This window comes from Mauremys reevesii, linkage group 26 (genome assembly GCF_016161935.1).
Source record: "Mauremys reevesii isolate NIE-2019 linkage group 26, ASM1616193v1, whole genome shotgun sequence".
Classification (NCBI taxonomy): Eukaryota; Metazoa; Chordata; order Testudines; family Geoemydidae; genus Mauremys; species Mauremys reevesii.
Window position 1 is genome coordinate 5,081,278 of NC_052648.1, and position 22,517 is coordinate 5,103,794.

Consider the following 22,517-nt stretch of genomic DNA (forward strand, 5'->3'; position numbering starts at 1 on the left):
GATATTTTTCTTTCCCGCTCTCCGCCCCCCCGGCCTGAACCGCTGGGTTTTAGACCATTTTGAGGACAGGCTCAAACTTTGCCTCCTTCCCTGCCCGCATCATGCTGTGGGAGCGCAGCGCTGGCCTTGCAGAGTGGGGTGGGCTCGCCCCTCAGCTCTGGGCGCTGAGCCCTGCTTCTTTCTGAGCTGAAGGCTGTGACGCTGAATGGGGCGGGGGATTCTTGAAAGTGGCTGAAAATTCAGCGCTGGGCTTTGTCCTTCTCTGAGACCGACGGGTCCCAGGGTCTGTGCGCCTGGGCCCAAGGAATGATTCAGGGATAATTGTGTTTGTCAGGGTGTGAAATGCTCTCTGTGGCCTTACCCAGCAGTTCTCAACCCGGGGGTCACAATCCCACAGGTGTCGGGGCCACGCCCACCCTGCTCTTCCTGCAGTGCGAAATGGGAAAAGGGGGGCAGGGTCCTGGCTAGCCCCCAGGGGGCTGGGAGGAGGGTGAGCTCTGTGTGGGGCCTGGGTTTGGAGACGGTTGAGAATCCGTGTCCTTGTCACTCCTAGTCTCTTCCCTTAACCTTGAGTTTCACCCCATTCTGTTTTCTGGTTGGCTGGTGGTTTTCCTGTCAATCGTAGCTAACTGTGCTGTTTGATTCCAGCTCCAGATGAGTCCCAACCGCTCACACTCTGGGGTGGGGGAAATGGAAATAAACAGGCGGTAGCCTCACCTGTCTAGGGTCTGCTGACTTGTGTCTCTGATCCTCCTCACCTTGGTGTTCAGTGAACCTGGAGTGAGCAGGGGGCTTGGAATGAGGGGAGCGTTCTTCAAACGGAACTTTCTGATATCCCTGGCAGTGGGCAGAGACCCAGTCAGGCCAAGGGAATTAGTAGCTGTGGCAGATAGAGGTGAGGATAGCTTGTGTGTGTGTATCTGTCGGCTCAGAGAACTACCCAAAGTAAAGGCTGGAGTTTTCAGTAGGAGCCTAAGTGAGTTAGGCGCATACATTCCATGGAATTCCAATGGCTAGGGAGCACCCAACTCCTTTTCCGCTCCTTTGAAAATCTCACTCAATATATTTGGGCTTGATCCAAAGCCATTGAGTTCAGTGAGTTTAAATCAGGCCTTTACATCTAACAAAGGTCTTCGTGTCTTATTCGATCTCAGCTGGACTGTCAGAATTTTCTCTTTTTTAATTAACCTACTGATTGATTGCAAGGTTTTCTCCAGAGGATAAAAGATCCCTGATAATTCATCAGAGAGATTGAAAAACCGAAATGCATGATCTTTGTGCTTTTGCCTTTTGTAACTTCTCAAAAGGGATCCAAGACTTTAATATTAGAAGTCCTGAGTTGCGAGTAATGGCTTGTATTAGAAGGCGTTTGGAGCTTTTCCAGAGTAACACCTGGTTTGGTTTTTTAACATAATGTCACTTCCTAACGGAGTGGGAGTGTGGTTGGGCAGCGTCAGCCATGTGAAGATGGGCTAGCAAGTTTAGTGTCTGCAAACAGCTGCATCTCCAGGTAGGTGTTGACTTGGCCGGCTTAGCAGGTCAGTGTTTCTGCAGTGAAGTCCAGCCGTCCAAGCCTAGAACACTGCAGTAGCTTCACAGTATTATTTCCAAGCCTGGCTTGCAGAAAGAGGTGTGCGAAAGCCATTGAATTGCTATTGCAAAGTCAATTTATACGGCTATGAAAGGAAGGGGCCTCTCTCTCTCTCTCTCTCTCTCTCTCTGCACCCATTGGGTTTATAGAATTAGCAGCAATGTGCATTTAAAATGGTCTGTCACCAGCAGCTGTAGATCGCAGCGACTGGAGGGAGAAGGCTGGTGGGGACTTAGGATAAGGGGAAAGGAAAATAGGAATGTCACACTCGTGTCTTCGCTGCCTCCATCACGGGCTGGGAGATGAATCAGAGCAGCGCTGGGGAAGTGGACCCCGAAATAGGTCCAAGAAGGGGGAGAATCAAATTTTTGAAAACTGCTTGATTAAATGTAGCTTTTTATCAGTATCGATCAGTTCCACCCGCTGCGGGAAATTGTCTTTTTCGAGCAAGGGAAATCCTGCGCTGTTTTGCAGGACCTTTGAATGACACGCTTTACTTTTAATACCCTTCCTACTGTCCTCCTCCCCCGCCCACACACACACAAAAAGTGATGGTGTCTTTCCATAAATGGTCCAGATCAGCTGGGGTAAATCAGCCGTAGTTCTGATTAAATCAGTGGGGCCAGATCCCCAACCGGTGTACATTTGCACCGCTCCATTGAAGCCAATGGGCCGGATCCCCACCTGTTATAAATCAGTGTCACTCTCTTGCTGTCAGTGATGCTTTCCTGATTTAAACCAGCGGAGGATCTGGCCCAGACTGTTGCAATGGTGATGGGTCAGTGACGAGATCAAAATCTACCCTTTTTGATTTTGTTCAGCTAAGGGACTGGTCGTGGCCTGAGAATATTTGATAACTGCCTCTTATATGGGGATTGTGGGAGGTTTAAAAAAAAAAAACATAATAAGGAACCTTTGTATGGCTGCAGATCCAGGCTTCGTGACTTGTCCTGAGCCGCATTTGTTTGCCGAGAAAGGCCTTCTAATCTATTACAACTGGGGGACTAGGTGTGCAAAGGGAGGCTACAACCATGCAAAGGGAGGCAGGCAGCATTGAGCAAGAAAGCTGGGATCCCAGGGAAGGGAACTGCCCATCCAGTGACAGTCATGGGGTTCCCCACTACAGAGGCAAGTCCTGCGACACAGACGCATGTGCAGCTCCCGATTTATGTAATTTGAGTATTTCCTGCAATAAAATGCATCCACGCCAAAGTCAAGTCCGAAATGCATCTCAGCGTTGCACCTGGATCTCAGAGCGACAGGGTCTATAAAAGGACATTCTTGCCCCCAAATAAGCATCCCTGGCCCGCTCTTCCCCCCAGCCCCTGCCAATCACAGCCCCAGTGGAGCTGATAAGCTAGGAAGAGGCTTTGCAATCTGCCCTTAAGAAGGGGTGGGATGTGTGTGTTTGTCTCTCTCTCTCTCATAGACACCCCTCTCCTAGTGAGTTGTGTCTGTATCAACAATGGAGGAGCTCTGATGTATGGGCCCGATCCTGCAAGGCTTTCTTTGCTCAGCTGGCTGGCTCTGGCAGGGTGCTTGTGGGAGGGAAGGCTCCTGGCAGAGGGGAAAAGGGTTTTCAGGATCAGAACCACTGCCTGGATCCTCTGATCTCCGTGGAAGCAGGAAGGGGGATTTCTAGAACATGCTTTGCTGTTCTGTGACTTTCACCGAGGATGGCAAAGCGCATCCCAAAGACAACGTAACGACCCCCTACCCCGACTCAATAAACAATACAAAGCCCAGGCCTGGGCAGGGGGTGGCAGCACCCATTAGCATCAGGTGAGCAGGCAGGGGACGCGTGGCTGAAGGTCGCGCAGTGAGTCGGGGACAGACCTGCGAACAGACCCGAGGCAGCGAGATTCCAAATCGCCTCTGTTATTCCCCCTAACCTGTGTTCTCCTGACAGCTGGGAGTAGAACCCAGGAGTCCTGCCTCCGCCTGCCCCATTAGCCCACCCTCCACTAAAGCGAGGTTCGGAGTGATACAGACGCTAAAAGCGCAGCTGTGCCGTCTCCCGTCGCCAATGAAAGGAAAGGGCGTGGGGTCTTTTGCTTTCAGGGTCAGGGCAGCTCTGCTCTGACCAGTTGTTGCGTGACCTTGGCCAAGCCACTTCCTTCTTTGGGCCTCGGTTTCCCCATCGGTACAATGCAAGATAATCCCTGCCTAGCCCGTGCCCAAAGGGCTCCCAGCTCCTTGGTGGGGAGCTGGTGCAGAAGGGCACCCGCTAAAACCAAGAGGCAGCACAGCGCAGCCACGGTCTCAGTCCATTGCATGTCCTCAGTCCCCATTTAAAGGCTCGTTAACGAGGTGCTGAGCAATGGGCCGGATCCTCCCTTGGTTTGAATGGGGCCTGAAGGGACCAGGCACCACGGCCCAGCCTGTGGGCCTGCGTCAGCAGCTCGCGGGGGGGGGGGAGAAAGGGGGACGGCTCCTCCCGTATGTTTGGGGACATAGCCCCCGGCGCCGACCTCCCTTTGCTCTAAGCACTTTGTAATTAGTAGAGTGGCCCGAGTGCCATCTGTGTCTGGAGATAGAGAACAGGAATGTGCTGAGCCAAGCTGGGGCCGCGTTTATACAGGGCAGGAAACCAGTGGCAGCGCCTTCGCCCAGTGGGGGCTTTTCCAATTAACTTGATTGCAGAGGGGCCAAGAATTGCGTCTAAGGCGCAGAGTTTATTATATAACGTGACCCAGCAGCTGCAGGACCCACAGCAGATGCATTTAACCAGCTGTCCTTGCAAGGGCATTTCAGTTGTGGAAGGCAATGCTGTGCAAAAGCTCAGAGGCTCTGGACTGAGACTCAGAAAACCTGGGTGCTATTCCCAGCTCTGCCACTGGTCTGCTGGGTGACCTAGGGCAAGTCACTTCCCTTCTCCGTGCCTCAGTTTCCCCTCCCACCTTTGTGTGTGTTGCCTGCGGTATAAATCTTTGGGGTGGGGACTGTCTCTCACTATGTGTCCTGATACAAAGCTAGAACAAGCGTACGGAGGGAGTGCTGTATGCTAGGGAGAGTACACAACTGGGCCTCAGGACTCCTGGGTTCTCTTCTTGCCTTAAGGAGGGTGTGTGGCCTAGAGATTAAGGCACAGGGATGTCAGTCAGGACTCTTGGCTTCTAGCCCCAGCTCAGCACTTGGGCAAGTCACTTCCCTGCTCTGTGCCTCAGTTTCCCCACCTGTAAAATGCAGATAGTGAGTTCTGCTTAGCTTCTGTGGTGACCGGCACCATGTAACTGCTGAGCACAATGGTCGTCTGCTATGAATAACTCCGGAGTGGTTGCCTTGTTGCGAATGCTTCCTTGTTCCATGCAATGCTCCGGACCTGAGGCCCGTCGCCGAGTGGATAATCAGCTGTTCTAGCACATCCGTCAAATAGCATTTAAGAAAAGCCAATCCTGAGGTGGGAACTCGGTGCCAGTGCCAGACCGCGTGTGACTTATGGGAACACGGTGTGGCTGTTTGTCTCCCTCTAGTGACTGGACCATATAGAGCAGTTTGAGTCAGTTACAGTCTTAAGGTGACTTTAGTGCGGGCAGTAGGGGCTGGGGATTTGAGCTCCCAGGTGCAATCCACACAAGCCGGGGTGTGGTTACAAGTGATGGCTTAAATGCACGATGCTGCAGAACAGCAGTTGCATATGAAGGTTCCCCAGGCTTTGCAGTTTGCCTGGTGATTTATGCTGAGAAGGCAAGAAAATGGATCATACCCTTGCACGTCCTGAGGCCTGGGGCAGTGGTTCACCGCTGCAGGGGATGCTGCCATAACCCCGCAGTGAGTTTCTCCCCTCTGTTTGCCATCAATCCCCACCCTACAGACGCATCCCTGAAAGATCAGAGAGCCGGCCTCCCTCCAGCCCCGTCCCCATCCACCCACCGTGGCCCCGACAGCTTGGCTGTGCTGGGATGAAAGAGCAGAATCTCAGCGCTCCCCTCTGCCCCCTGCTGCGGCAGGACCGGAGCTCAGCCAAGAGGCCAAGGCCTGACCTCTGCCGTCACATACCCCGGTGTCGAGTGGCTCCCAGGAGTTCAACAACCAACAGCCAAATCCAGCCCAAAGTCCGTGGTGAGGGGAGCAGCCAGCAGGAAGAAGAGAGGCTGAGGGGGATTTTCCACCTCACAACCCCCACCCTCCCCAAACTGGATCCCGGCCAGATCCTGGCTTGATGGAGGGTGATCTCAGTGCGTGCAAGGTGATGCCGATGCTTTTCGAAATGGCATCCCCTGTGCACGAGGCCGGACAAGGCCACATCTGGTTTGGCTGGTAGTGGACAGAGGCCACGTCATAGAAGAACAGGACTGGCTGGCTTATCCCCAGACAAATGGCCGGCCACATGCGTGTGGATCTAGCTGGCTTTAGAAAGCCCTGGCACCAGTGGCAATGGAACAGTTTTTTATAATGGGGGCGCTGACAGCGGAAACCGTGTATTTGAGATATTATTACTACTTCCAGCCAGGGGGTGCGGCAGCACCCCGGCTTCCAGCACCTATGGCCTGAAGCAGGCAGCCCACCAGAACCGCTTGGAAAGGCCGTTACCAAACGCAGTGGCCGGTGATCATCCTGCGTGGCGTTGGGATGGCTGGGAGCCCGCAGCCCTGGAGAGAGGCCGGAGCTGGGGCAAACGGCCGTCGCTCGGGAATTGTTTCCTAAGAGGCAGTGTGCGAAAGGTGCCCAATAGAAGCAGACAGCCAATTAATCTCCCCCTCATTTCGGAAACGTTAAGGAAGAAATAGTCCAGCGGCTGCCTTCGGGTCGTGGCTGACGGCGCAGGCACGGAGCACTCCCATCCAGAAGACAAATTGCAGGCCCATGGCACTTAGAAAAAGCAAACCAAAAGGCAAAAAGAATTATCAGCGGAGGAAAATGTTGCATTTGAGACTGTCCTCTGCCAGCGCCCCCGCCGGCCCCCTGTATTCCTTTAGCACAAGTGCGGGTATCAGGACGCATGCATTCTGTTCCAGCCGCCGGGAGGGGAGTGGTGTGTAGTGGTCAGAACAGGGGATTGGGAGTTAGGATTCCTGGGTTCTATTCCTGGCACGGGGAGGGGAGGCTAATGTGTTCAAGCAGAGGGGACAGGGCACCTAGATTCTACTCCCAACCAGGATTTGCTGGGTAACATGGAAAGAAAAGGTGGGGAAGGGAATATCTTGGATTGGCCGATCTTCTCTTGGTGGAAGAGGGTGATATGATTGAATTTTCTTGCCTGTTCAAACTTACCCCAGAGCGATTCTTCAACTCAGAGGAACAGGGGAGAAAATCAAATGATTCCAACCTCACTCGGTCCAATACAAGATATTCCCTCCCCCAGCCTTGTCTCTCTCGTACCCTGGGACCAACACGGCGACACCAACCCTGCAAACAACAACATGTGACCTTGAGAAGGTCGCGTCTGGCGAAGGTTACTCTTTACAAGTTTTATTTGTATAACTATATTGGTTAGGAAGGGTTGATTTTTACCTGAAATAATTATACAGGTGCGAACCCTCGTGTGGACATAGTTCTATTAGTGTAAAGGTACCTTATACGGATTCAGCTTATTCCCTGCCCTTTATGCGAATAGTTATGTGCTATGTGTGCATTCACACTAGGGTCTTTGTACCACTTTAACTAGACTGCATGCAGTGCTATTTTCTAGCGTAGACAAGGCCTGCATGTCTCTGGGTCTCTGCTTTCTCATCTGTAAAGTGGGGGAAATAGAGCTGGCTGAGAATTTTTGACCCAAACTTTCTTTTTTGGGTGAAAGATGAAGATTTGGATCAGCTGAAACATTTCACAAATTTGCATTGAGTTTGGTGAACCGTTTTGGTTTAAAAAAAAAAAGTCAAAACGTTTTGTTTGAACAATTTCTTAAAAAAAGAATGAACTTTTTGATTCAAAGTTTTCTTTAAAAGCATTTTCAAAATAAAAGGGAAAAGAAGCTGGAAACCAAATGAAATTTTTTCGACTTTTTGATTTGCCAAAAATTCCCCCAAATTTTGGTTTTGGGTTGGCCCAAAATGATTTTTTCCCCCGGGACTCCTAGCGAGCCAAAATATCTATGATTTGTGCAGCAGTAAGTGATAAAAATACTTATCTACTGTCACAGCCTTAAATTGCACCTGGCATGAGGAAAGAATAATTGTGAGTTCCTGCAAACGACACCGTCCTTTCTCCTTTGATGGAGGATGGAAAGGATCAGCCGGACGGAGGAGGTGTTTATTATTATTATTTATTTGTTTATTTTATTACTGACGTTTTCTGTTGAAGCTGAACGATTCAAGAGGTTGAAGTAGCGTTTGTGAGGCCAGGACTGGACTGGACCCTCACAAAAATTTTCCCCGCAGACCATTTCAGTTTTGACAAAAACCAAAATTTTTCCTTTTGGAAAAATGTTCATGCAGCTAATTCCTGCCAGCTCTGACTCCGAGCAGAGAAGTTAGTTACAAAGCTCCAGCCTGGGATGGGGAATCCTGGGGTCAGAGAGCCGCCCCAGCCACCCAGGACCTGGACACTTACCTCAAATTTGCAGTTTCTCATTTTCAGGTCTCACGGGAGAGTTTGCACATTATTGTGGGTGTCAGGGAGGAACCACCCTGATGCTCATAGTAATGGGAACCCAACCTCTTACCTGACTGCCCCGGACAGGGCCTGCTCCTTCCTGTCCTCACAACTGAAGCAGTTACATGGCCCATCACACCCTCTCTGCTCCACATAGTTTATCAGATTTTCTCCTCTCCCCCAGTTAGCCTGGGCACCGTCTCTGAACCTTTCTCTGGTCTCTGCTGCAGAGAAATCCCTGCAGATGCTAATGCCACCTCCCCAGCCTTGTCACGTCATAGCACAGAGAGCACTTAGCTGTGGCAGAAGAAATGGGGATGGGGGGGGAGTGATTACAGTCCTCAAAAATAACAGGCCTCTGCTAGTGAAAGTCATGCTCTGTCAGGGCCCAATCCTGCTCCTCTGAGTCATGGGGAGCTGGAGCGGTTTGCCTGGGAGTGGATCCAGTGGTTCTGGAACTGGCACGCTGCCAGGAGAGGGGCCCACTTTACATATGGGGAAACTGAGGCAAGCAGGGGTGGGAGAGGTGACTTGCCCAAAGTCACAGGGGAAGTCAGTGGCAAAGCTGGAAATAGAACCCAGGAGTCCTGATTCCCCCCACCCCTTTCTAACCACTAGACCACCCTCCCTCCAAACGTTGGGGACAGAACCCAGGAGTCCTCTTTCACTTGAGCTCTAACCAGTATCCTGATTGGGGGGGGAGAGGGGGATTTTCTGTTTTGATATCCATGGGCATGAGGGACCCTTTTCAGGGATGCTGCTCTGAGTCTGTGGTCCCAGCTTTGCTTGTGGGTTGTAACATTTCACAGCCTGTGTCTATTTTTTTTTCCCCAATCCCAAGCCCTATTTTTAAAACTGGCATGTTGGAAAGTTTGACTTTTATATTTAGCCAAAGTTCCGTCCCGTGCTTACTCCCCGAGCTCTGTCGCTGCCTTTGGTGCCCAGGGGCTGCTGAGAATATTATTTCAGCCCAAATATTTGTCCACTAAATCATGTGCACAATTACAGTGATGACCCTGGACGAGCACTCTCTATTTTTAATGCCTGCTCTTGGTGTGTGCCATGCAGGGAATCATGAGGAATGCCGCCAAACAGTAAAGAAAAACCAACCCCTCCAAGTAATTCCCACCACGCCCACAGCTGGCGTGAGACCATATCAAATCTGGGTTTTGTAAGAGACCCCAGCTCTTGATCCTTTTAGAAAACGGTTTTCGAATGAGTAATAATTCCATTTGTGTATTTCATTGCTGCTTCATTTCTATAGCGACTCAGGCTCTGTGCTTTGGGCAGGGGCTGTCTTGCAGTTTTGTTTGTACAGCACCGAGCGCGATTGGATTCTGGGCTGTGACAAATAAATAACAGCAATATTAACCAAATTCCGTAGTGAGCGAAATGCGAACTGCCCCTTTAAGAAGAAGGAGGGGGCACTTGGTGCGGGGTCTTTCCGGGGGCCAGTGGGCAGGGTGTACTGCTGTGGTGAGTGGCTGGCACGGAGCTGGGGGATGAGGACTCAGCTTCACCACTGAAGTCCACGGAGCTTTGCTGCTTTGCACCAGCTTTGGGGCTGGACGACTCAGGGGTCGGCAATGCGCTACGGAGCCTTTTGCTGCGAAGTCGCGGGTTCAAATCCAGGCCGGGCTGGTAGGGGGCAAAAGCCATCTCCAGCGAAAACCTCTTTGGGCAGCCCCTGGGTGCAGTGAGTTTGACAGGACTCAGCCCACAAGTCAGGGAGTGCTGCTGACGTTCTGGAAAGCTGCTGGCAGGGTTAAAGAGGTCAGGCTGGGCTCACTTCTGCACCCTGCAGGCTGGGCCTGGGTGGGGGCAGCGGTCCCTCTATTCTAGGGATGAGGGAGCATCACGCCAGGGGCGGGTTAGCAGGGGGAGCTTGTGATCCATGCCATGCGCTCCTGTGGCTGGACAGAAGCCGGGATGTCCATCTAGCACCTCGTCCCAGCTCCAGGGGGCTAGTGCGGCTGCCACCTCTTCATCCACTGGGGGTAACCCCAGCGAACGGAGCGAGAGCTGGCGAAGGGCTACGAGCATCGGCCAGGCAGGTTGGACCCAAGTGATTGCTGGAAAGAAAGCGGGGAGGCTGCTCTGAACTAGGGCTCTGGGAAAGGGATTGGGGAGGGGGAGACACTGGGGGCTGAAAGAACAGGAGTCCTTGTGGCACCTTAGAGACTAACAAATCTATTAGTTAGTTCTGCAATCGATGAAGTGGGCTGTAGCCCACGAAAGCTTATGCTCAAGTAAAACTGTGGGTTGAGGCGAGCGAGGAGCATGTGATGGCGCAGGTGGATTTGGGTAAGGGCCGGCTAACTCCCGCTGAGCAGAAGAGTGGGGATCTCATTTGGAGCAGCTTGGCCTTCTGCTCCTACAGTGGCTTTCACCTGGGGAACGGAGGCCAATGCCGATTCCGAAGTGTCACCCCCAGCGCCCCCTACCACCACGCTGGGGCATCGGGATCCGAGTCCCCACAGTGCCCCCTAGCACCGCGCAGGACCAGTGGGGTCAATGCTGAGTCACCAGCACGCAGCCTGCGTCACCTGTGGCTGTTTCGCACCCTGGCCTGACCCTGCTTAGCTTGGGAGGTCTGCCGGCGATCACCGCTGGAGATGGGGTCACTGGAAAAGACACCTCTCCTGAGCAAGCGTGTTCTGCTGACTCATGTCCTGGGGACGGCAAACTGGCCCCGGGGAGATAGAAAGCAAGAGAGGTTTCCTGGCACCGATTCCTCATGGGCACGGAGCCGTCGACTGCATCCGAACCCCCGTCCCCATGGCACCAACAAAACACCGTCTCTTTTCTGCTGGTCTCTCTCTCCTTTCCAGGTGGAGGGCAGGGGCTTTCTCGCTCGCCTTCCGCGCTCTCCTCATGGCCTGTGAATGCTGATGAGAGTAGTGCTGAGCCTCTCCCTGGCCACGGTTCGCTCTCTGTCTCATAGCGTGTGGATTTTGGAGTATTTGCTTTTACAAGGGTGCCTCTGATGGACTGCGAGGGAGGTGACATGAACGTCAAATGGGTTTCTTCCTTTAACAGCCGCGCATCTCCCAGAGACTAAAGAGGCCATAGGCGGAGAAGACAGAGAGGATACCTGGGCATGCTGAGGTTTAGCAGAGGGGCGTATGCACAAATGTGTGTGAGATTGGCTCCAGGCTCATGTGTGCCCGTGTGTGACCAGTATGTGTGTGAGATCAGCACCGGGCCGGGGTGCATGACCACCGCTAGGTCTCTGGGACCGTGTGTGCACAGGGCCGGATCAACACATAGATAAACTAGGCACGTGTTTAGGTCTCAAATTTGGGTGTGATGGGGGGCAAAATATGGGGAGGGGGTGGTTGTTTTTTTAAACCGCTCCCGTAGTTATTTCGGTCGTCTGCCCCCAGCTTGCAGGCAGCCTGCCCTTTGTCACTGGCAAGCGCGCCACAGAATGTCCCGAATTTCCTGTGCTCTGTAATTCAGTGTGTCTAGGGGCTGCGTATGCAGGAGCATCGGTTCCCCCGCGGTCTCTCCCAGTGTCAGATTCCAAGGCAGCATGACAGGGTAATTTTTGCTTGATTTCTTCCTTCCCCCCCGTTTAAAGCGACTCCGCTACCCAGCCCTGTAATTACCCCGACAGTGCTGCATGGAGGGTGGGGTTCCACTGGCAGCGTTCTGGCGGCGGGCGGGGGGAGAGCAGCGTGCTGGGGGCGTGAATGCCGGGGCTGTAATTATCCCAGGCAGCCATGTCACTCCCACTTGGCTGGAAGGAGCTCACTGCCTCCAGAGGGCTCTGGGGGGAGCAGACTCCTGGGTGGCAGGTCCGGGTGGGTGCAGGCAGAGAGATTGGTACCTTGGCTCCTTGCTGCCTGCCCACTAGGGCTAAGTGCTGCTTGAGTTGCAAGTGGGAATGAGAGAAAGGGAAAACCTACACTTGCCTAACGTGTGTGTGTGTGTGTGTGTGTGTGTGTGTGTGTGTGTGGTTGTTTGCACCTATCTCTGTGTGTGTTACCATGTGCATCTACGGCAGTGTCTGTGTGTGAGAATGCATGTGATTACAAGTTGTGTATGCGTGAGAGAGAGAGAGAGCATGTGTGTATGATTTTGAGTGTGTGTGTCGTCTGCATTGTGTCAGATGGCGTGTGTGAACCTATACGCTGGAAACTAGAGCCAGCAACTTTTTTCGACTGCAACTTTTATTTTTTTTCAGTGCAAAATGCAGGTTCGGCAACGCCGGAATGTTTTGTGAATTTGCCAAATGGTTTCAGTGGAAAAGAAACCTTAAACAATATCTGCAAAACTCCAAATGCTGCAGTTCGATGATTCAAAATGACTTTCTGTTCTGGAGTTTCCTTTGCTGTTGTTAAAAAATCAAAACCATTTTAAAATGCTCAAAATGAAAGCAAAACATTTTGTTCAACCCAAAGCAATGATCCTTTTACTTTTGATTTGTCAAAAAATGTGAAACTTTTCCAGGGCCGCCCAGAGGATTCAGGGGGCCTGGGGCAAAGCGGGGGAGCTGCGGTGCTTGTACTCACCCGGCGGCATTTCGGCAGCGGGGGGCCCTTCAGTCGCTCCACATCTTCGGCAGCACTGAATGGCCCCCCCGCCAAAATGCTGCCGAAGACCCGGAATGACTAAAGGGCCCCCCTCCTGCTGAAATGCCGGCCAAAGACCCAGACTGCCACCAGGCCAGGGCTCACGGGGCCCCTGCGGGGCCCGGGGCCTGGGGCAAATTGCCCCACGTGCCCCCTCCCCCGGGGCAGCCCTGAACTTTTCATTTGCAGTTTGACCCCAAATGATTTTTTCCCCCATTTGTTTCCGGCGTTGCCAGCGAAGCGAGAAATCCACCAGGCACACGGCGCTAGTGGGAACGACACTGAGGTATTACCCCGTTCTCCTGGGGTAGGAGTTTCTGGCCCAGGGAAAATCTGATCTACCCCACCCTTTGGGGCCTGCTTTGCTGTCTCTGACCCCACCTCCTGTGCTTTAATCAGCTTCCCTGTAACTGGCACCCTGTGTTTGTCTCATCCCAGGTCCTTCGGAGACAAGTCTTAGGTTCGTCCCCCTCAGCCCCCAAACCCTGGGCCAGAACAGAACATTTCCACTCCTGCTGGCTCCCTTGACTTTGTTCTTGTGATCCTTGTTCATTATTTTCTGTGCAGATAAGCAGTGTAGCTCTCAAGGGCCCTGGAGAAATGAGTCTGCAAGCTCTGGATAGAGAGGAGATTTTGTTCCATCTGCCACCTGGTGGCAAGAAACTGGGGAGAGCAAATTTACCAGGGAGTTCTTGGCTGGAGTAATCCCATGCCAGCCAGGTGTGAAGTGGGGATGCTCTCGGAGCCCTCCTGTCACACTGCTGGGTCTTCTCTGCTAAGCCGAGCCAGGCCTGGTTAGTAGTTGGATGGGAGACCAACACGGAAAATGCAAGTGGTGCAGGAGCTCCTGGTGTCGAAGGATCGCTCCTGAGTTGTTGCTATGCAGCTTCAGATGGTGCCTTTCAGCTGAACTGTGCAGCCAACCCGCTGTCATGAAGGATTCCTGTTGCTCTCTTTAAGCAGATGGTGCGCTGCACCCTAGAGGTGGCTGCATTTCAGTGGTCGGTGGCAGGATCCCTGTATGTCTGCTTTGGGGTGACAGCACTGGGTCAGGGCTGCTCCTACTGTGGGGTTATTCTCTGGAGATGAGTTCCTCCACACAGTGGTTTGTGCAGAGCTTGAAAGAAGCAAAGTGCCGTAGAAGGGCTAAATATTATCACTTATTCAGACTTGGATTGCTGCTTCTCTCACTATATCAGTCACCCTCCAGGAGCTGCGGCGCCTCTGATGCCCCAGCCAGCACCCACGCACAGATCCACGGGTGACCTGAGCCATCTCTCTCTGTGCCAATACTCACCCGCTCCAGAGTCAACAGCCAGGCGGTACCAGTTGGCCCAGAATCTCCTGGGGTGATGGGGTCTCAAGGTCAAAGGAGGACACAGCCACCCACGGGGTGCGCCTAGGAGGGTCTCGGAACTATGGGGGAGACTCCCCACATTTCGTCTGTTGTTACATGGGGCTGCGGTTTTGATGATGCAGCGTCACCCCACTCACCCCCTGTCCTTAGCCGCCCTGTTGAGGTTGCAAACAAGGACATTGGCCTTCAAAACTCATCCCCGAGGAGCTGAAACGAGACCCTCTGATTTGCCCCCCATGGCCACAAGATGGGATTGACTTTGGGGACTGGGCTGGATTTGCTGTCCCCCACCCCCCAGCTGGCTGCCACCCCCCTGCCCAAGCTAGTAGCATTGTCCCCCGTCACCCCAGGCATCTGTAGGCTTGTTCTGGTCTCTCGACGGGCTCTCTGAGGTGTCCCCAGGGTCAGCCTGATCTGGGCCTCCTCCGTAGCCCGTGGCCAGCACCAGGACTCCCATTGACTTTGGTGGGCTTTGAACCCAGTGCGGGGAGAGCAGGGCTCTGTTTGGTGGTGCGGTTCTCAGGGTATCCAGGAGCAGAGCAGAGCCCAATGCTGCTGCTGGAGACCTCAGCGGCTGCTTTAGAGGATGGAGCTTCCCACTTGCCCACGTGCTTGGAAATGCGATGAGAAGCCATCCCTCACGGGATCTTTCCCCGCTGCACGTGGGTCAAGCAGGGGGTGGATTATGGTGCTCAGCACCACGTCTGTCCCCTCTCTCTGTCTGCCCGGGAGAGCCCCCCAGCCCTGCTGCATTGAGGATCCGACAGCTTTTTAGAAAGAGGGCTTTGATTTTCGAGCTCATCTTCAGTGCTTCAGGCTAGTGACAGTGCAGGCTCCTTTGAGCCCAATCGAAAGGCTTTTCATGTGACTGCTAAAATGGGAGGGGCCGTTCCACAAAGCTGGAAGGTGGCAAATTGACGTCTGACAAAATAAGGTGTTTTTCCACCCAGGGTGCAGTGAGCAGGCGGAGCCGCGCGCCGCCCCCCCCGGCGGGCGCGCCCCCCCTCTTCTCGCGGCTCGGGCATCTGGGGGAGGCGGCATTGGAGCGTGGAGGGCGCATGGGCCTGCTGCCGCGCACCGTCCACGGGCCGAGCGAGGCGACCTGCCGCGATCGCCCGCACCTGCGGGAAGAGCGGCGAGCGGAGAGCGGGCCGCGGCGCCCGCAGACGCGCGCAGGTCCGCTGGTCCCGGCCCGTGACCTGCCGCGCAGGCATGCGGCGGGAGGAGCTCCACGGCCAAATGACGCCCCCCCAATGCCAAGCCGGCGCCGGGGCCCCGCGCTGGCCAGAGCCGCCCCTGGCAGTGAGCCAGTGGACATGGCAGCATTGAGGCTAACAGCATAGCAGCAAAGAAACGTGTAGTGAGACTAGCCAGCATTACAGCCAGCAAGTTATGAAAAATAAATATCTTAGAGCTTTGGAAGGGCTAGAAACTTTCATGCTTCAGGGCATGAGCCCCAATCTCTAATAGGGGTCAGGAGGGAAATTGCCCTGGGAGACGGTTATCCCAACAGTGCCTCCTGCAGGATTTTTCTCTCTGACACCAGTTGCAGCTGGCTAATGTGGGGGACAGGCTAGATATAGAAATGGCTGGGAACGTTTTTACATCCAAAAAAGCTGAGTTGTCAAAACCAAAACTGTTCACGGGAAAGGGGGAGTTTGGACTAATCTCATTGGGGGAAAAAGTTTCAAAATAGTTGAAATGGGATGTTTGGCCATTTTGGGTTTTGGTTCATAATGGCTTTTTGTTTCAAAATTGTACTTAATTTATACTTAAAAGAATTCTTTTTTTTTTTAAATGTCAAAATCAAAATGAAATGTGTAGAAACGATCAAAACAAAACATTTTGATTGGCCCGCTCTGATTTTTGACTATCAGTTTGTGAAAATGTTTGAGATTTTGACTTTGTCCTGATTCAGGATGGGGGAAATTTTCAAAATCTCAAAAATTCTCCTGGGTTGGGAAAATAATTTCCTGCTCTACACTAGCTAGATGGGCCCACAGTCCAACCCGGTGTTGTAGTTCCTATGTTCCTGTGACTATATAGCCTTGTGTATGTACGTACACACATACACACACACCCTCTTTCCTCCTGTCTTCCTGCCCTGGCTCCATTGCGAGCAGAGAACCCGGGAGTCACATTGCCTTGGACGGTGATGGTATAACAACCCCCTGCCAACTATACTAAGCCCGAACAAACTCGTTTCACTGGTGACCCTGCCTCAAAGCTGGAGCAAACAGTGGCTTCGTCTATCGGCCTCGCTGCCCTGGCTCCAGAGCGGGAGGAGGCGTTATTCCAGATCTGCTGCGAGTGCTCTGTTTTGACGTGCAGGCACTTGGCTAACAGACGGGAGATTCATTCCCCAACCCATGCCAGATGCAGGCCATTAATCAGCGCTGGGGAAAGGCCTGTTCGCCAGCCAGCGAGATGGCTCCACACAGCTCAGGAAAAATCAAAGTCTCATTAGAAAGGCCCAGATAGACCTGTCCACCCCCCACTTGCTGCTGCAGCCGTTCCCTTCCCAGACTCTGAAATGCTGGGTCCCTGGGCACCCAAGAAGTGGTGGGCCAAGGAAGGGAGGGTAGCCTGTTCCTCACGCTGTGATTCTGCCAGTGCTCAGTGCTAAGCAGGGGTTGGATGGGAGATCAGCAGGAGCTACCGAGCTTTGGGACGCTGTGTCGGCCAGTAATCCCTGACAGCAGTTTATGACCATGTCACCTAGGCGAGTCACTGGGGGGGCGCGCTTTGTTCTGAGCGAGTGGCCCAGCTCTTGTGGATCTGCAGATCTCTGGTTCGTGGATCGCAGGTCGGATGCGGATACACATTGTGTATCTGCCCAGGGCTCTGCTAGTGGGCGCTGGCTTTTAGATGAGATTTGAAACTGATCATTCAAGTCCCAAGGTGGTCTTAGCGTATGCACGGCGTGCCTCGGGTTGCACATGGCCAGTATTCCTGACTGAATTCGGGCCGCTGGTTGGATCATTAGTGTCCCCGGCCCGGCCCGGGTACTGACTGGGAGTGCGATATAACCCGCCTCTGTCCAACCCCCACCCGGGGGTCGTTGCAGCTGTACACGGAATTCTTCCCTTCCTGTTGCTGTGAGTTGTTATGCGGTTAGTGCACTTCGCCACAGAGGTGGCCGCATTTCCACACTGGTCAAAGGGATCCCCGTGCAGCGCTGAAGTTTGTAAAATCCTTGTGGGAACCTTTGGGATCAAAGTATTTTAACCAGCTGAGTTGTTTGTTTGTTGACTTTTTTTGTGGGCATCTCTGGGCATATTCAGAGGTGAGAGCAGGGACTGGCAGTCAGGACTCCTGGGTTCTATTCCCAGCTCTGGGAAGGGAGTGTTTTCTAATGAGTAGATCAGCTAACTGTGTCCCCTAGCATGTGCACCTGTATCCTAAGGGGCTGCTGAATTATTTTTCTTTCTTTCTTTCTTTACTTTTTGTAGCGTGTCCATCACCACAGCATCTGAGCTGCATTACGCCCCTTCCCATGCCTGCATTGTCCTCTCCTCCTGGCGTACTGCCCCGGGGGTAAATTTCACCCTGCAATGGTCCCAAGGGTGGGCGGGGCCAGGCAGACAAGCCCCTCACCTCTGTGTAGGCCCTTGCAGCCCAGCATGGTCCCTGCCTCTGGGCCTCCCCGTCCATTTGCTAATGGAGCCTTTATCCTCATGCTTGGTTGCCATCCACAGCTCTGCATCTTGGTAATGTCAGGGGTCTCTCTGCCTTATGGGTGGGTGCCACGGCCTGCCTTCTCGTAGCTGCCAGGGGACCGGGGTTCAAGAGCGGCCCGGGGGGGGGGCGGTTTAGAGCCACACACCCTGCGCAGGCAGGCCCCATGGATCACCTCCCGATGCGGGCCCCATGGATCACCTCCCGATGCTTGCTCTTAGCAGTCATGGTCTGGGGTTTGAGGCCAGCCCAGGGCCTGCCCTCCCTTCGCTGTCCATGCCGCGCGTCTGTGATGCTAGAGAAATAACACAGACTAATAATAACTAGCCCCCCGCGCCCCCTTTAGCTCAAATCCTGCTTTGTAGAATGGAGGCTGCAGGCCCGGGGGACTTGGACTGAGCAGGGGGCGAGCTCTCCCCTTCCCCACCTCGTCTCTCTAACCCCCTCTCCGTCTCCTCCCAGGTAAATGCGGACGCCCAGGTTCTGAATCATGCTGGATCCAAGACAGCGTTCAGCGAGCCCAACCCCTTCACCGAGATAGCCATGAACAGCTGCAAGTACAATGGAGGCGTGGTCCGACCCCTGAGCAGCCTGAGCGCCTCCCAGCGCAACCTCCATGAACTGGGAGCCGAGACCCAGCCCCTGCAGACCCTCCACAGCTCGGGCCTGGAGGTGGTGGTCTCCAAAACCGAGCAGGCCAAGGATACGAGCTTGCAGGCGGAAGAGGCGGCAGCGGCGGCGCGCTCCCGGAGCCAGAAGAAGAACCAGAACGTCGGGTACCGGCTGGGCCACCGGCGGGCGCTCTTCGAGAAGCGCAAACGCCTGAGCGACTACGCCTTGATCTTCGGGATGTTCGGCATCGTCGTCATGGTGACGGAGACGGAGCTCTCCTGGGGCGTCTACACCAAGGTAGGGACCGCGGCCTGTCTTGAAGCCGAAAGGCCGGGGACCCGGGGGACAGACGCGCCTGGCTCAGAAAGGGGCTGGCGCAAGTCCTGGGTACCGCATAAATCCCACTCACGCCCTGTGGGGCTCCAGGCCTGTATGTCGTCCTTGGAAAGCAAAGGATCCTGGGAGTCCCAGCCCTGGAGCATAAGTGGAACTTCTATCTGGTACCTAGGTCTCACGCGGGCGGGGGGCTGGAGGCCGTGTGAGTGCAAGATAGCTGTGTGCGTACAGCGCCTGGCACACCAGGCGTCCGAGTGCCACCGTAACACACGCAAAGGATAAGGACCGTGTGTGCGAGAGACAGAGCGGGCCTGCCCGCGTGTTTGAACGTCGGCTTGCTGTGGGGCTGTGCACACGCGGGCGTGCCAGGCTGTGGTGTGGGTGCGTCTGGGGAAAGGAGGATGCATTTAAACGTGTGTCCCAGAGTCTATGTATGTGTGCGTGCACCGATGCAGGGATATGTACACGGACCCATCTCTGTGCGTGTGCATGTTCTCTGTGTGCGCCCCCTCCCCCTCCCCGTGTGTCTGTGTTTGCACCGACCCAGCGATGGCTCTCCTCCCCCAGGCTGCCCTGAGGATTAATGGACCCTGCCCGTCGCTGCGACGGTTGATGCCAATGGGCGCTTTGTGCTGACAGTGTGAACAGTCCTGGCTCAGCGAGATGCTTTATCATTCTTGCTCAGCTGGCTTCTCTCCAGGGCTGATGAATCATCCCCCGAATGGCAGGGGTGTGGGACCGGATAGAACAGTCCATGCAAACACCCGTCTGTCCCCTGCACGCTGTCCCGCGCTCCCCTTGTCGACTGCACATTGTCCACGTGGGGAGGGTTTGTCTGTGACTGCAGAGGCCCAGATCTTGCCGCTACAGAAGCTGGCATGCACATCTGTCACCGGAGAGCCGGCAGAGCTCTGTGCAAGGCCCCGGGGATCAGAACAGGTCCTTGGGCTGCTAACATCCATGTGTCAAATGCATCCCTGGATGGAACTGATCATGTGGCATCTGCCCCCCTCAGCCACACTGGAAGCTGCCTCCTAGGGGCAAGTGTAACCCCCCAGAATCGGTTGGGATCTCGAGCGAGGAAGCCTGTTCAGGGGCTGACGCTCAGGGTTGGATTCTGGAGAGCTGGGTTCCATTCCTGGCTCCGCCCCAACCTCCTGGGTGTCCTTGGGCATGTCTCAGCATCTCTGTGCCTCGTTTTCCCTGTCTGTGAAATAAATGTGGATCCTGATGGGGGGAGCTGGGAGGCTTTGAGGATCATTGCCAAACGCTGGCTGACTCTGTAGGGAGGGGAACACGGTTAGGATTATCTGTGCCAGGGGGTATGTCCAGGCAGCAGCTGGGAGCGTGATTCCCAGCCCGGGTAGACATACGCTCACCAGCTCTGGTGGAGCTCGTGCGCTAAAAATAGCAACGTGGCCATGGCGGCGTGAGCTAGTCGCCCGAGGACAACCCCCTCCGAGGTCCTATGTGCATAGCAGGGCGGCCAGCCTGAGCCGCTGCCCGCACCAGACCATGGCCACGCTGCTCTTTGCAGCGCACAAGCTGAATCAGGGCTACCCTGGGCACATCCGCCTGCCCTGGAGAGTCCACCTCTCAGCCGCTGTGGAGCTTTGCCCCGAGAGGCCAGCAGCCCAGCCTGGAATTCAGTGCGGGTTTGGCCTGCGAGTGGCTGATGGCCTGCCCAAGGGATAGTCTCTCTCTTGGAGTCGGGGTCCCTGCGGCGTGCCAGGTGTCGCTCAGCCATGGTTCGTCCATGCAAAGACGGTGAGTCCCTCCCAACAGCTCGGTACGTGCCTTTCCGTAAAGATCTGAGTGTGCCTATTGACCGAGCAGAGTCCAGAGCCTCCCTGCCACGGGTCGCCTCTGGACCGAAGGGGAAACCACGCCTGACGCTGCTCCTCTCTGTCTCCCTTTCAGGAATCTTCATATTCATTTGCACTGAAATGCCTTATCAGCCTTTCAACCATGATACTTCTGGGCCTCATCATCATGTACCATGCCAGAGAAATCCAGGTGAGCCGCCCACCCCAGCGCGTGGCCCCGTCCCTATTTCGCAGTGGGGGTGGAGTGTGTGCCGTCACCAGGAGTGTGAAATCAGACAGGAAGGTTCTTCTGGGAATCCCATTGCATGTGCTCAAACCAAACCCTCCCCCTTCCTGAGACACGGAGCCGGTGGTCCTCGTGGGAACCTGAGTTTGTCCAAACTGTGGTTCTCAACCATTCCAGTCGCCTGTCCCCCTTTCAGGAGTCTGATTTGTCTTGCGTAGCCCCAAGCTTCACCTCACTTAAAAATGACTTGCTTATCAAATCAGACGTGAAAATCCACGAGTGTCACAGCACACTTCACGTCCTCATTTTTACCATATCATTATAAATCAGCTGGACTATAAATATTGTACTTACATTTCAGTGTGATACTTGAGCCTGGTTTTCACTTCTGAGCCTTCTCTGAAGCCGAAGCCCCGGACGGCAGGGCTGAAGCCTGTAACCTAGCTTCGCAGAGTCCCCTGTGGCATGAGGCCCCGGGCAGCTGCCCTGCTTGCCACCCTCTAAGGCTGGCTGTACACTTGTGACCCCCTTGGGAGTTGCATCCCCCACATTGAGAAATACTGATCTAGACGAGTTGAGTGACCCCTGGAAGACCTGTGCACCCCAGGGGTATGTGTACCCGAGGTTGAGAACCACTGCCATACAGGAGACATTGATTAGCTCTAGCTTTCCTAGAGGTGGCCCCGAGCTTCAAAATTCACACCTGGATCCCAATTTTTCAACCCCTTCCTCCCCCGCAAAGTTCAAAGGGGTTTGGAGCGGGGGTGGTTTGGGGCTGTCTCTGAGCCCTGCAACTGTGTCAGATCTAAGTGGAGCCGGGTCAGGACGGGCTAGAATTTTTCAGAAGAGCTGCGGGCCAGATTTCCAAGGGCTCAGCACCTACCGCTGGGCTCGGATTTTCACAAGAACTCCGCTCCCATTTAGGCCCCTGCTTAAGGGTCAGATTTTCAAGTAGGGTCAGCGGGTTCCCACTGTGACACTTACCAGCAAGTTTTCCCAAGCACCCAGCACCTAAAGAGCTGGAAATCCGGCCCCGAGCTCTTTTCAAAGAATCTGGTGCCCACAGACCTAACCTGACCCAGCTCAGCTCCTTAGTAGATCCAAGGAACAGGTAGGTGCTGCAGGAAGCAGGGCTGGGGAGTCAGTAGGTGGCGCCGTTCATCTGAGGCAGTGCTGATCAACAGGTGAAATCCTGCCCGGTACATGACAACATTCATTCTAAAGGCACCACATCTTAAAAAACATCCTTCCCTGTATGACGAATTAGCCGGTAGGTTATTAACATTAAAACAAGCTGTATTTGCCTGTTACTATTAAATTATAAGCTGTATATGCCGGTCACCTTTTGCTCTTTATTTACCTGTTGCATTTCACTAGCCTGGGACAAAGACAAGATCTCATCAGTTTCACGTTCTAGCAAGAAACCCTGATGTGTGGGTTGCAGATACTGAGAGTGTTGGCAACTCTGGTGATTTTTATTGAGTCTTGCAATATGTGGTGTTTTACCGTAAAGTACCAGGTGCTGGAGGCAGGTGATGAGAAGCTCAGCTTTTGTAAAAGGAGAACAACCCAAAATGTATTATTTTAAAAAAAAACAACTCATGATTTTTTGCAATCTGATTCATGATGTCTGAAGGCGTTAGCACTGGTGCAGTCCTTCTGTGATTTTTAGGGGCCCTGGGGCAAAATCTGAAATCTAGAACCGTCACCCTTCCAAACAAATTCCTGGTTGGGGGGTGGGGGGGGAGGGGGAGGAATCAGAGAACAAGCTCCCACTGCA

At 54.0% G+C, this 22,517-nt stretch overlaps 1 protein-coding gene across 6 annotated transcripts in view; it reads left to right on the plus strand.

Moving 5' to 3' along the window:
• Positions 1 to 22,517, plus strand: part of KCNN1 (potassium calcium-activated channel subfamily N member 1) — a 74,925-nt gene that overhangs the window by 27,475 nt on the left and 24,933 nt on the right. For all 6 annotated transcript variants that reach the window (XM_039516087.1, XM_039516082.1, XM_039516086.1 and 3 more), the window contains 2 exons: positions 18,200 to 18,646; positions 20,606 to 20,701. In XM_039516087.1, coding sequence (XP_039372021.1) covers positions 18,281 to 18,646; positions 20,606 to 20,701 — 462 coding nt within the window. In that variant the 5' untranslated portion in view covers positions 18,200 to 18,280. The remainder of the gene's footprint in view (positions 1 to 18,199; positions 18,647 to 20,605; positions 20,702 to 22,517) is intronic.